This window comes from Wasmannia auropunctata, unplaced genomic scaffold, assembly GCF_000956235.1.
Source record: "Wasmannia auropunctata unplaced genomic scaffold, wasmannia.A_1.0 LD335987.1, whole genome shotgun sequence".
Taxonomy (NCBI): domain Eukaryota; kingdom Metazoa; phylum Arthropoda; class Insecta; order Hymenoptera; family Formicidae; genus Wasmannia; species Wasmannia auropunctata.
The window spans coordinates 1,071,459-1,085,549 of NW_012026903.1; the positions used below are offsets into that span (position 1 = coordinate 1,071,459).

The following is a 14,091-nucleotide window of genomic DNA, read 5'->3' on the forward strand; positions in this document are numbered from 1 at the left end:
GACGAATGTTGCGGAAGATCGAGAAAACCGCGCGGTCCGATCTGACGTCGCTAATCGTCGCGGAATGAGTCTCCACTTTCCTTACTCCTCTCGCTCCTTTTCTCTCGAAAGGACCACCTGGAAATTTCCCAGATTAAATTGATTCGTACGCGCGCACTTTGCGGCGACCCGATGATTCGCCGCCGTCGTAGCCGCCGCCGCCGCCGCCGCCGTCGCCGTGACCGCATCATTCATCTCGCCGGTGTACTATTAGTACTGTTATTTATGGTGAAAAAAAGCTTAGACCGCGAGCGGCACCCATTATGTATCGAGATCGGGTCGCCGGGTGATTTATGCCGGCGGCGTAAATTGCCGCTTGTCCTTTGCCGAGATCGTAGTGAAACGTCGCCGATTAAAATCCCGCCGCCACGTTGATCGTGATTTAGCGGAGTTTAGAGGTGGGCCCCGGCCCCGCCGCCCCGTGATTGCGAAATTAGCGATCGCGAGATTACGCTAAGTTTATAAGCGCGAAAAATACAGGCGTGGCACAGCTCCGTTATTGGCGCGCGTGTAGTTTCGTCGGGGTCGCGATTATCTATAAACTTAATTAAATTACTCGACGGAGATTAAGATAATGTGTGACGTGTATCTAACGAACCCAAACGTGACTGTTGCCGGAGGATTTGTTTCAGGCATCTTATCTTCCCCTCTACCGCTCGTCTTCATTGAGAAATAATATATTATTTTTAACAAAATTAATGTAAAGAACCAAAAAAAACCAGTTAAAAGAGAAATAATTAAACCCCAAAAATAGTTTTTCTTTTCTGCAAAATTGCCACATCCAAATTAAATTCTATCATTTTCTCTTCAAAAATAATAAAATTATGATTCTTATACTAAATAATAATTTTATAATTCTTACATTTAAATATGATCGATTGATTATTGGCACACTTCGTCCTTATTGTCCAACGTCCGGAAATACAATGTGGGATACGTTCGTAGCCGCAACAACTCATGCTCAGTCTGCAACGTCAAGAGCTCAGCGTAATTGTCCTGGAGCTTCCTGATTAGGTCGGATCGCTGCCTGAAGAGACGCATCTGCCAGTCCATATGCTCGTATTGCCTTATCTCTCCGATAACGTCGCGCTGATACTCCAATTCCCACCTCGCCACATTCATCTCGGTGATCGTCCGATCGAGTTCGGCGTTTTTTCTCTTTATGCTGGTGATCCTCTGCCGAAGTTTCTCGAGTTTATTCATCTCCTTGGACAAAGTTTTATCCAGAGATTTTCTCGCGGTATCGATCTCCCTCTCGAGATGTACCGCAGTTTTATCGTCGCGCAGCCCCTTCGTCTTTCTCTTCAGGTAGGTTCGCATGTCCCGGGTGGCCGTGACGTCCCTTATGAAATGCAGATCCTCCTCCAGCTCCTTGAAGCGCGTTCTCAGGCAACGATGCTCCCACTCGATCGACAGCATCCCGTGGCGGAAGTCGATCGTGCGCTTCAGTGCGTTCAGCTTGCGCGCACCCGCGACACGGATGTGCTCGTTGACCCTCTCGATCTCCTCGCGCGGCACCAAAACAGCATCCGCCGCGTCGCGCCGTTCGCCGCGCAGCTCGAGCTCGACTTGGCCCCTCTTCAGCACTAGCTGCACCTCCGCGTCCTGCTCGCACGTTATCCGTTCGTCCCTCGTTGTCCTGAACCGATCCTTGAAGAGAGCCACGCTCGACTTACACGCGTTGATTTTACTCTCGAACACGGCGATCGTACGCTCTGCCGCGGCTATCTCCAGTTGCCGAGCCCTGATCTTCAGCTCGACGTTGATCTTTTGGCGGCGCAATTGCGTCAGGTGGTCCCAGTGACTCGAGTCGATCTGCTGCGGCAGTCCGGTGGGTCGTGCGTCCAGACCGTCCAAGATCTTCGAGTAATCCGCGCATTCGGCCGGGAAGTAAGCCGGCTCGATACGGTCCACAAGATACTTCGCGAGATTGAACAGATCGCTGATGGCAATGGAGTTCTTCAAGGATACCTTCGGTCTTCGCTTGTACTGCCGCTCGAGGAGCTCGACGTTGACCCTCGACAATGCGGCAAATTCATGCTGGAACTTCTTCACCAACGTCTTCTCACGAGTGCAGAGCGCGTCGTGTTGCGTGAGCATATCCTGATAGACGGCGTGCAGCTTCTGCGCGTGTTCCTCCAGCGTGTTTTCATATCGGCGCTTCTTGGATATCTCTTGTTTCACCCTATCGTCCTCTTTTACAGCCTCGATTCGCGCGAGGTTACGCAAACAGCCGCGAATGTACCGTAGCTTCAGTTGATTCATCGCCGCTTCGACTCTTAGCTTTAGCTACCAAGTAAACGTTATTCTAAAGAGTCTGACAAATTTAGCTGTATCATGTTAAAATAAAAAAAAATATAATTATAAAATATTATATAAATTATGTATTATATTAATATTGCAATTTTAAAATAAAAAAATTAAAAAAGAAAAAATTAATTCAATTCTTGGGTAAACAATATGATAATAAAAAGTTAGAATCTCGACTGATGGAAGACCTGAAATAATTCATCCAACTTGGCGTCGAACTTGTCGATGCCTTCCTGCAGAAGTCCGTTGATCTTCGCGTAATCAGCCTCGAGCATCCTCCTGTAACGCTCACGTTCCTGCCGAAGAGTCTCCACATCCGCTTCGTACTTCTTTACGACGAGGATATCGTCAGACGTATACTGTTCCGGCTGTTTCTCCAGCATGCACAGAGGCTTGCGCACGTCTATCTTGATGGTGTCCTCCCAACGAATCTCCAGCATACCGTCCATCATCTTCATCAGGGCGCGCTCGCGAAAATCGTCGGCCAATAACAATTTTCTGATTTGTTCGGCTTCCGCTTTTTGCCTATCCAGGATGTCCTGCTGCGACGGCGACACGTACGGCTTCGCCTTGACCTCGTCGTGGAGCACTTGAATAATGCTCTCTACTTTCTCCTAATCGATATCGTATTTACGTTATCGATATTTAATCGCTAATGTTAACAATTACTCGTAATTGCAACATCGTGCACAGGAAGGTTTATAAAAGAGAATTAATTTTGAAAATTGAATCTCAATGTATACTACAAATTTTGTCATAGCATCTGTTTGATCACTTGAAAAAGAATTTATTATTTTATAAAATCTAGATTTTCATAGAAAATTACTATGCACTTGTCTGTAATCAATTACAAATATAATTTGAGTATCTTTTACGACTAGCTTTAATGTTGGCACGTTGTATTTTTCCACGAGGAAAGTTATTTTAATTCCTCTAATTTAATGTTCGCAAGAACATCGACTCACGTTTCTCTTGTAATAATTCAGTTATAAGGCCGCGGCTTTTTTAGACACCCGGTAGAGGCGGTGCTTGTACCTCGTGTTTACCTTGGGATGCCACTGCGGATCAACAGGAACCTCCGGCACGCTCTGACCGAACATTATCCTCAGCTCGGAGTCTATATGACGTATCCGCTCGTTCCTCTCTCGTATCACGTTCGCTTCTCGCTCCTTCGTCGCGTACATGTCGTCGAAGAGCCCATTGAAGTAGGCATAGAGCTTACTGTAGTCGTGCATCAGATAACAATTGTCCAGCATCACGTGCGCGAACCCGTAAGACTCCATCTGCGAGTAATAGTAAGGCGATTGCTCGACGAACCGATGCGTTGTCATGCCTGCGGACAAGCACCAGACGATTAGCGAGGTTTAATCGAGCAAAGTCGGAAATCCCAAGTATCGCAGCTTCATACAGAGTAAAACTGGAATTCTTAACTCTCCTTTTTTTGACGTTTAATTTAGATTTCGTATTTTTATTCTGGCAAATCAATTTTTTTTAAGCAATTTCAAACGCCCATTATATTGATCTAGATTTTTTCTTTATTCGAGTTTTCTTTAAGAGAACCTTTTTAAATTTTATAAAACTGTTAATTACAAATTCTCGTTTCAAAATTTCTTTCAGAGAAAACCTTTTCAAAAAAAAGAATTTAATATAAAGTACATTATTAAAAAATCTTTGAGGACATACAAAATACCGATCTTTCGCAAAGAATGACAAGAAAGTATTATTACCGTTTGTCGGAAGCTAAGAAATTTAAGCGCAATGCTCCGAGATCCGCACATACATGCACATTGAAAGAGAAACAGAAAGTTATTATCTTACCATCGACCGCCCGCAGCTTCGCTAGTTCCTCAGGATCGATCTCGCGCCCTTCCTCTTTCAGAAGCAGGTCCATCCTGCGCCTCTCTTCCTCGCGATACACCCGGACGGATTTACTCAGCTCCGCATGCAGCTGATCGTCCGTGTAGCTGTGCCACGGCTGGAAGGTGTCGCAAACGGTGCTGCGCACCGAGTCCTTGGAGAACTGCGCCCATCGCAGGTGCTCCTTGAAGTACGGATCCTCCTTCATCAGCGGATAATTCGTCACCTCCGTGTCATCGCGGAAGGAGAATATCGAGCGACCCAACACGACCTGCGGGTCCCAGAAGGCCGCCTTCATCCAGCCGACTACGCGCTCCATCGAGGTGCAGATATGTTCGAGCTCCATGCGGGCGTCTTCACGCTCGTCCCTGGCCGTCTTCAGCTTTTGCTCGCGGCCTGCTCTATTCAGGTCGAACGCGGACACCGGCAACCTCTCCATCTCCGAACAGGTCTCGTTGGCGTCGAGGAGCTGTCTGACGGTGGTCTTCAAGGCCTCCAGATTCTTCGTAATGGCGGCCTTCTCCTTGGCGTAGAATCTCGCTTCTTCTTGCAGCTGCACGTTTTGCTGCCATTCTTCCCAGGTAGCAAATTCTTTCTCACCGGCAGCCGGGAAATCTGTTCTGGCTCGGGTCAACGAGGCACGGATCGCCTGGTCCAGAGAAGCGTAATCCAAGAGTATATTTTCCTTTCGCTTTTCATACCATTCATAATCCACTGGGTAGACACTTTTGGTTTCAGTAACGGCCAGTGACGGTTTACTCTCCTGTACTAAAGACAAGAATTGTCACCATTTTTTTCTTAAGAATGAATAAAATCGAACGCCGTCCTTTAAGAGAAAATAAAAAAATCACACGATTGTTAATACACACTTTTTCACTCTCATGACGAATGCGTGTCGCGACTAAAGAACCGTCATGGCCGAGGGCGACCACCGTATCACCGTCGGGATTAACGACGATCTTTCGGCTACCCGAGTCGAGTCTGTGATGCACCGGCACCGCGTCGACGATCTGCCGTATCGTTCTGTCGCGAATAACGACCAATCCGTCGTAGGCGCACGTGACGATCCAATGATGATCGGCGAAGACGCGAGCGAGCCGCACGTGATGGCCCGTCGGCGCCGCTTCCGTTAAGGTCGCGCCCTCGAAGTTGCGTCGCAGCTTCAGCGTGTACAATTGCCGTTCGAGATAAGGCGAGCCGATTAGCAGCCAAGGATCGTCAGGCGCGTGACACAATTCGTAAAAGAGCGCGGGCAGCGTTACGTCGTTGACGGTCTCGGTGATTAGACGATGATCCGCGCCGGTGAGGAGGTATGGCACGTCGTACACAAGCAACTGCTGACCCACCGAGCGAAACGGCTCGTACCTGGCGTAAAGCACGAGCACCTTCAGGCTGCCGCGCGTCTCGTCGTCGTACAGCATCACGTCGGCGAAACGACCCTTCACCTGCACCTGGGCCATCACCTGCCACGGCGTGTCGCGTCGCAGGTTCACGCAATAGCAATTGCCTGTCTCCTTCTGCGCGACGATCAAAAATCTGGCAGCAACGTAAATCCACCGAGAGATGTACAATATAATCCTCGAAATAACGTCTTGCTCATGACTAAATACGTTCGGTGAAAGTGCATTTAGAGGAGCAGTATCGGCCGCTCCTTATGGAGTGGAAAATCAATGCTCACATAATAGAGAACTGTATTTAAAATGTAATGAACGATGCCGACACGGAATTCGTGTTTCAGACTCTGTTATACTCGAGTCAGAAAGTAGATAGCTACAAATCTTTCAATATTTTCATTTGTATTAATATCGCGTTTAACAGTAGCACTTTTTGTAATTTGTTATAATTAATTAATATATTTGTCAATTTTTTAAAGATACGAAATTAGAATTGTTTTAAAATTATATGTGATTGCTTTGAGCTACGAATTAATGTTGTCATCAACGATTATTATATTAACAGTTTAATGTGACTGTAAATTTTAAGAAACCGATATGTGAATTACATCGTTATCAGACTCACTTGCCGGAGTGGGAAAATTTTATGAGATCCAAGAGTTTCATCTGGAGACGAAAGTACGCCAGTATCGTTGGTTGCTCTGGATCGGTGACACCCAGAATTATCATCTCACCGTGATCACTAACAACGACAATCAGCGGATCATCCGGATGCGAGGCTTGAGCCGATATACTGCCTTCTATATCGAGCTCCACTCTGGCGATCTCGCTGCCGCTGTAGCTCTCGAAGATTGTCAATTCCTTGAGATCATCTGTCGCCACGAGATGATGGCACCAAGGATACAAGAAGTCGACAAAGCGGTATTTACCGCCGTGATGCAGATACCTATGAACCGACGGCATCACGCGCGCGCTTTCATCCTCGGGGAACACCATCTGCATCAGGTAGCCCTCGAGAGTGTAGTAGAAGAGCCAATTTTTAGAGGGATGCGCGACCAGGATGTGGGGTTTGTGGGTCGACTTGACGTACCATTGCTTGCGCCAGACGTCAGTCGTCGGCTCTTTCTTGAAGTAACGAATCTGACAGAAGGTCGTCTTGAGGATGATACCGTCGCGAAACCAGTGCACGATCGGCGCCTCGATGTCCACGCAGATTCCGCAACGTTGCGAGAAAACGACGCGGAGAACGTTGGTGCCGTCGTAGTTGCTCAGATACACGTGACCGTCCGCGTCGGTTATGGCCAACAGCGGGTCGTTCGGCGACCGATTGGTCGGGCACCAATCGATCCCGCGAATTACAGCGTCTCCTGGCAGTTTCACCTCGTGATCTTCGATAATGAAAATATTTTACTCATTTTAGAATCTTTGACTATGCTAATGTATGCAGTATTATTAAAGAGCCGGATTTTAAAATTGCCTCGGAAAGTAAAGCGAAATGACGTGCCTTTTAAGATAATAATTTTATCGACGACGTCGAGCTCCCAGGTGAGCAACTTTCCGCAGGTCTTTCCCATTTGACCGATGACGGTGCGTCCCATAAGCGTTATCCTGATTGTCTGACCAACCCCGTCGCGTATAGACGTGTTGACCGTCGCGATCTTCTTCCCCGTTCTCCAGCACCACACGATCATCGGGAAGTTCGGGTGGGAGCCTAGCGACACGAGATAATTGTCCGGCGTGAACGCGGTCGCCAAGTAGCCGCTGTCGCAACCGCCGACGCACTCGCAGACTCTCGTCATCGAGGGATACTCGAGGACGAGGATACGCGGCTTCAGCGATCTCTCGGAGAAGGCGAAGATCGGCGCGGACACGTGACCGGATATGCAGCGAGCACCGTCGCCGGTCGCATCGTTCCAACACCAATGTAGCGTTTGCTGCTTCTTGACGACGTGAAAGAACACGATGTACAGGCCGGTGCACCAGGCGAGCACGTCCCTGCCGATCCAAACTATTTCCTCGAGCCTGCCGCCGCGGACCCAGCAGGGCGAATAACTCGTAACTTGATCCATCGTATCTTCTGCAACTATATTGATACTACTACTTATAACTATTATGACACTAAGCTGATAGAATCGTCAGTTGATTATAAATAATAACCTAAATGAACGTATGACCACTTTGACAAGAGCCAAAAAGAGAAACAAGTCACAAACAGATTGAATGATATTATGAATTTTTAAATGGCAATGTCACAGTAATTGATTTGTTCACTTGACAATTTTGCAATTATTTTTATGTGTCGATAAGATTAAAAGATAAATAACAGATTACGCAATTAACATGAAAATTGTAAATCTAAATTTAAATTGAATTTAACTCTCTTTTTGTTCTTCTTTAATTTAAAAATGATTATGAGTTCACAAAAATTGCATTTAACGTTGTGGTTTAAGTAAATATAAAAAAAGTATATACTACAATCAGTAATTATTAATAATCGTTATTTTTATCCAATTTTTCAAAACGCGCTATTCATCGCCGCTGCATCCGAACGAGGCAAACTTCTTATGCCTTCGGCAATGTTCGAGACTAATTTCCTATGGAGTTAAAAGTTTCCATTGTTCTCCATTGTGAAGGTAACAACATAAAAACCGAAAATTCCACGCTACGCTGGGGATTGAATCCCCCTTTTTTTTCTCATATCGAAAAAGTAAATCCAGATCAGACAACGCCGCGCTTGACGTCGCGTGTCAGTCATCTGTAAATGCTGAATGTTGCATTCAATAATAATCCCCCCCACATTAAAAAGCTCGTCTTCTCAAATTATGTAAAATGTGTAATACGATTAACGCGTTTATCGAAGCGCAGGAACAAGGCAATAGCTTCAACAGTATTATGTCATGATAATGAAAGATTTCATGAAAAATTAACGAAAGGTCTGCATCCACGCAACATATGCGCCGGTAGCAGACAATGTCATTTAAAAGCGACGGAAAATATGATGTCCATTCATTCCGTCAACTAACGACGGTGCGAGGAACGTTGCAACAGAGAATTACCTGTTTAACTGTTGCGCCTCCATTGTCTCTGCTTAATTCAACCAGTGACAACTATTCTCCTGCAACATCCTTCATGTTTATTGTATAACTGTACTTTAAAATATCCTGACGGAAGATGGATTCAGCCCCCATTGAAACAAGACACTCACACTTTATCGATTCAGCTCAATAAACCTGCACCTGAGGCGCGAAAGGATGTAAGCAATTAAAATCTCTCTTTTTTTTTAGGGGAAGCCTATACAAACGTCTGGAGAATCAAGTACGTAGTTTTAAAATGAATTAGATAAGCCTAATTTATTAAGACAGATTAAAATTTATATGCAACATTTGACGATATCTATATTTGAGTAATTTTAGTTTCAAAAATTTATTTAAAAATAATTTACTTCTAAAAATAATGGTGATTTGGAGTTACGTTATCGCAATTTATTTTCGGTGACTGTATGAAATATATGTATATGTCTATTGAAACCGATAATTTTTTTAGCTTAAATTTCTTCTTCTCTATATTTCAATTTCTTTTCTCTTTATTTTTAATTTTAAAAAAATTTACGTTACAAATTCGCTCACAGTCGTTCGCATCGAGTGATCGTGTTTTCATGCAATTTCTTCTGGTTTACATTCGTTGGTGGCGACGGATATCGACAGAGGGGTCAGCGCGCTGGTTTCTCTGTCTATCTCTCTCCCTCTCTCGAAGAAAGAATTTGGCAGGCTTAAGACAAAAGGTGATTAGGATACGCGCAGTCGATGGTGGTTTATAAAGACCCCCATAGCGTGGCGTGATGAGGTCAACCAGCAGGGAGTCATCCGTATAGCGAGGCCCGATCAAAAACTTATCCTTGCCACGTGATATACTGCCCGTGGATGCCTGCCAAGCGCGTTCTCCATTCTCTTTCTTTCTCTCTCTTTCTCCTCTCTCTCTTTTCTTCTCTCCACCGACCTGGTCCTGACTGCCCTCCCTGACCGGCAGTCTGACTGACTGACTGACTGCCTACCTTGAGACTGCCTGATTTCGTATCCTCGCGTATCCACGGCCGAAGGGATCTGCCTTCGCTTCGTCCGCGGCGTCGTACGCCACGCTGCCCGTACGCCGTCGCCTCGCCATTAAAGTGACGCCCGCTGAGATTTGTATTTGCATAACCCACCGGCCGCGCGTATACCGATCGGCATTATCGACGAGCGTGCTCGTGAACAACGAGCGGCGTCGTCTTTCCGGCGTCGCTTACACCGGACTCGCGTGGGAACCTGAAAGCCGGGTGCATTATGCACTTTGATTTGTAAACTGACGGCTTGCATGAGTGACTCCGATCGGCTCACGCTTTTCTTACTTACTGCCGTGCGATGCTTCAGTCAGTTATCATTTTTCACGAGGAAATTATCTCGAGGAAGAATGCTGCGAATAAAAATTCTCCACGCGCGTGCGCGCACACACAATTTGATATAGAAAAGAGAATTGTATTGTACGTCCAAGTACGTTGAAGTACAAAAATCGAATCGGCGAGGAAATCATGCTGAGGAAATCATTGTTGAGCCTGGAATTCCAAGAGTAATGTCCGTCAGTCGGGCGCAGTCTATCTTATCGTATAATACAGCTTTTTCATGGCGGTCGAGGATTAAATACCGCATCGCCCGATTGAGTTGAGATACTCCCGTATAGAAGTATACGCGTATAGGCCACGTAAGCGTGAACGCCCAGCGCCGGGCGTTCGTGCCTTAACATTTAGTCTCGCGATCTCGCGCAACGACTCCCGGGGGAGGCGCGCGCCCCGTGAGGGCGGCGGAGAAAAATGGTGATCCGAGGCGGAAAGCGGCACGGAGCCAAAGGAGCATCATCCGCCGTGTATATATATACGCGCCGGTCGTTCCGTGGCCGGCACGCACACGTGCTGCGCGACGAGCAACCGCCGTCTCGTATCACATCGTCCGCACAGTGTGGGAAACCGCGCCGTCGAGAGACAGGGGGAGAGAGGGAGAGAGAGAGAGAGAGAGAGAGAAAGGGGGACCGTCGAGGGAAGAAGAGGAAAGGCCGCGAGAGGAAGAAAGGAGGAAGAAGGAACGACTCCGAACGCGGCGGAGTAGCATTTAATCAGAGCCTCGCGTCGAAGTGCACGGTACACGTGTACGTATACTGCGGGGGGGAGAGAGAGGGGTGGAGGGGAGTAGAAGAGAGCGGTATATGGTTCGGTTAGTTTTTGCTCGGGAGGTTGCCTGGAAATTGGCGCCAAATTAGTAAGGAGGACGAGGCGAGGCTCACGGTGCCTTGGGCTGCGTGACGCGAGACATTAAAAGTAACCTCTGCTCTTGTACACCCCCGTCCCTCCGCCGATCGCTGCTGCTCCTCACCCGACCCTCCCCTTCACCCCTTCCCGTTCCGCCGTCGTCCTACCCAAACCATCCTTTTCGCTCTTTCTCCCCATGCAGCATCACAACAACTCTTCTCTCTTCCTCTCCATCTTCTTCTTCTCCTTCTTCGCCTCTTCCTTCTCTTCCTCCTCCTCCTCCTCCTCCTCCGCAAAGATGTCCGTGCTCCGAGGAGGAACGGGCAGCAGCTTAGAACTTCTCGGCCTCCCAGTAATCACGTCCGCCCAACGAAAGGAAACGAGAGAAAAAGAAGGAATTCGCACTTACACCGAACCCTGGGTCTGCGCGTAGCGCGATTGGGGGGTAGGTAAGGAGCATCGACGGGGAGAGGGGAGGGGGGGGACGCGGAGAGAAGCGTGTGATACCGAGTCGAGGCCGTTCGAGGATGGTCGTTGTCGAAAAAGGGTATCACGCCAACGGTCGCGAGAGAACCAGACCATCCCCCTTGCCTTCCCGCGGACCCCCGAATTGCCGGCACCATAGCGCATGGAATGACGCTGACGGCCGGAGTATCTCACGGAGCCCCGAACGGTTTTTGTCGCTGGCACCCTCGGTAAACGGGCGAGCGGCACACCAGGAGATTTTTGAAAAACGGCGAGAAAGGACGGGGAGAGAAACGTTTTGCAGCAAATTTGTAGGCGCCGCGCTTATTTTCCTCCACCGGAATGGGGAGCTGACGGTGAGAAACGCATGAACGCGGAGCAATTAACGCTCGTCCGGCAGAACTCGAGATTCTTTCTGGAATTTTAAACATATACATCGCTCGGTAACGATTAGGCGTTCGTTTCTTCGAGGACGATTCTACGAAATGAATCGAGCGCCGGTGATTAACATACGTGAGAAATCTGCCACAGGTGTATTTTTCGAAGATCAAGCTTGAACGTTAATTAGATAATATCGATATTTAAAGAAGAAAGAAGTATTTAAAGGAGAAGCCTCTTGATTATTTATCGCAAAAAATGTGAGAGCGCAAATTGTCAGCTTTATTGTTCACGGTAATTACTATATATATATATATCGTTTATTGGACATCATTGAGAAGCGACGATACCGTGAAGAAGCGTTTCGAACGTTTCAGAACCCATCCTGCAGATCGATTCCACATCGTTTTATAATACACGACCGCGGAGAGATAAGCATATAGATTCGGTGGTCATTCACTCGGGGCGAGACCGGCCGTTCGCTAGGTGGTGCACCCACGGCCCCAGTGATTTGACTTCCATTTCCATCCGGAGGGAGTCTGGCGGGCCGCTCGAATACGACTAAAACGCTACTCCCATTACGGATAGACCTGGGTCCTGATTTGCACCGGCGATAGCGCCGGCACACCGGCCGTAGAGAACGCCGACCGACGAAAAAGGAGGTGAACGACGAAAAGGGGATGGACGGGGAGGGAAGGGAATCCTGCGTTTGCCACGCTGCACACGGGGGATTCACCTCCAGTCGACGAGGCAGCAGCTGCGTTTCTTGGTCGCCGTGCGTGCGCTGCGCATGCACAGGGTGCCCCCGAAGAAATAGAGAATGTGAGAGCGAGGAAGAGAGGAGGCAGAGACAGGAGAGAGAAAAAAAAGAGAGAGAGAGAGAGAGAGAGAGAGAGACGCGTGTAGATTATAGATGCGTCGCGATGATCACAGACAAACGTTTAAATCGCTAAACGTCAAATTACACGCGGCGCGCTCACGTCCCCTCGCTCCGCCCCCCCGTCCTCTCACCGGTTCCATTGGACGTGAAAGATAATAACAGCCCTCGCATAGATTCGGCTAGCTGCCGACTTTTGGTACCGTTCTCGCCGACAGCTGCGATCATCCATCGCGCTGTAGACTCATCCAAGCTGGTTTGCATCGCCAGTTGTATGTTACCACGGCGCCTGCACGCGCACGGTCATCTAAAGAGGCGAACGGAGGCGCGCGTTTGGGTCTGAAGCGGATACAGCAAAATGCACAGATTGAGAGAGAGAGAGAGAGAGAGAGAGAGAGAGAGAGAGAAAGAGAGCAGGATGTTAATCTTGGACATCTGGTGGCACGCGTCGTTAAATGCCGATTCCGTAATTTCGATCGTCTATACTCGTCATCGAGATTCATTCCAAGATCGCCACGATCTCAACACGCGGTCGCTACTTTATAAGCATGCGTTCTGCAGCAAGAAGGCAAAGAACAACTTCGCGCGTATACGCGTCAGTCTTTACTGCGGCAGATTTCTCGGAGCCGCGCTGCTGCCCTTAGAGACGCTCCGCATCGCGACCGCACACGACGCGTCGACACGGCGGGTCACTCCGAGTCAGTAACATCAATTAGCGTCCTCTCTCGCGCCTTGCCTCGCCAGTCGGCGAGCACCGCGCGCGCTTAAATGTCCAACGGATCTATCCGTGCCGTGGTCCCCGACAAAAGGAAGCGGCGAGGCCGCGCCGTCACCGGCCGCGCGATGACATATGAGCTACCGGGCTCTTTGTGTCGCCTTGAATACCGCTTAAATTGGGGAACGCGAGCCATCAAGGGAGGCTACTGAACGTCGCCCCGCGCGGACATCGCGATTTATCACCGTTCCACGGTATACCATCAGGAACCTGTGAGGCTAATCAGATCCTCGGCGAGAGCGCGCCGAGGAAAATAAAGCTTTCAAAAATTAAAGAAAAAAATTCAATGCAAAAATGATTAGACTAAAATTGGCGCAATCGCGCGATCTTCCCGTCAGAATCGGCGCCAATCGGCGCCGATCCAGTTCGTTGCGGGCACAACGAAGGTAACGACTCGTTAATAACGCCGATCTCGCAAGAGCCCGCGGAACGGCGTGCCGAATTGGCAATCGAAGTAGATCGGTCATCCGCATTCTGCGGCGCCGCCGGTGAGAGGAGATCGGACAAACGTCATTCGCCGCCTTCATTAGGTTTCTAGATCTCGTTACCGATTTTGCGCAATTGGTAGTCCGTTATACACGGACGATTTAGCACCGTTAAGTCGTCTCGATAGAGACGACCTAATGATTACGTATGGGAGGGTGAACTCCGAAGGGAAAGAGGCGTAGGGGTCATTGACCTGCATTCGCAGTCTACATTTAGCACCGATAAACGTTCGTTT

At 48.3% G+C, this 14,091-nt stretch overlaps 1 protein-coding gene across 1 annotated transcript; it reads right to left on the reverse strand.

The window, feature by feature from the left end:
• Positions 1-921: 921 nt before the first annotated feature.
• LOC105454308 (cilia- and flagella-associated protein 43-like) lies at positions 922-7,677 on the reverse strand. Its single transcript, XM_011696858.1, has 7 exons — positions 7,105-7,677; positions 6,226-6,988; positions 5,072-5,742; positions 4,168-4,974; positions 3,396-3,682; positions 2,538-2,963; positions 922-2,328 (listed from the first exon to the last, which is right to left on the reverse strand). The coding sequence occupies exons 1-7, from the start codon at positions 7,667-7,669 to the stop codon at positions 922-924; spliced, it is 4,926 nt and encodes a 1,641-aa protein (XP_011695160.1). The 5' UTR covers positions 7,670-7,677.
• Between the last annotated feature and the right edge of the window lie 6,414 nt (positions 7,678-14,091).

What these genes read in the sequence shown, in the direction of transcription:
- LOC105454308 (XM_011696858.1), bottom strand. Translation starts at nt 7,669, where the DNA reads ATGGATCAAGTTACGAGTTATTCGCCCTGCTGGGTCCGCGGCGGCAGG. An exon ending in ATCCGCAGTGGCATCCCAAG is followed by an intron (nt 2,964 to 3,395) that starts GTAAACACGAGG and finishes GATATCGATTAG; the next exon opens with GAGAAAGTAGAGAGCATTAT. An exon ending in AGTTGGATGAATTATTTCAG is followed by an intron (nt 2,329 to 2,537) that starts GTCTTCCATCAG and finishes TTTACTTGGTAG; the next exon opens with CTAAAGCTAAGAGTCGAAGC.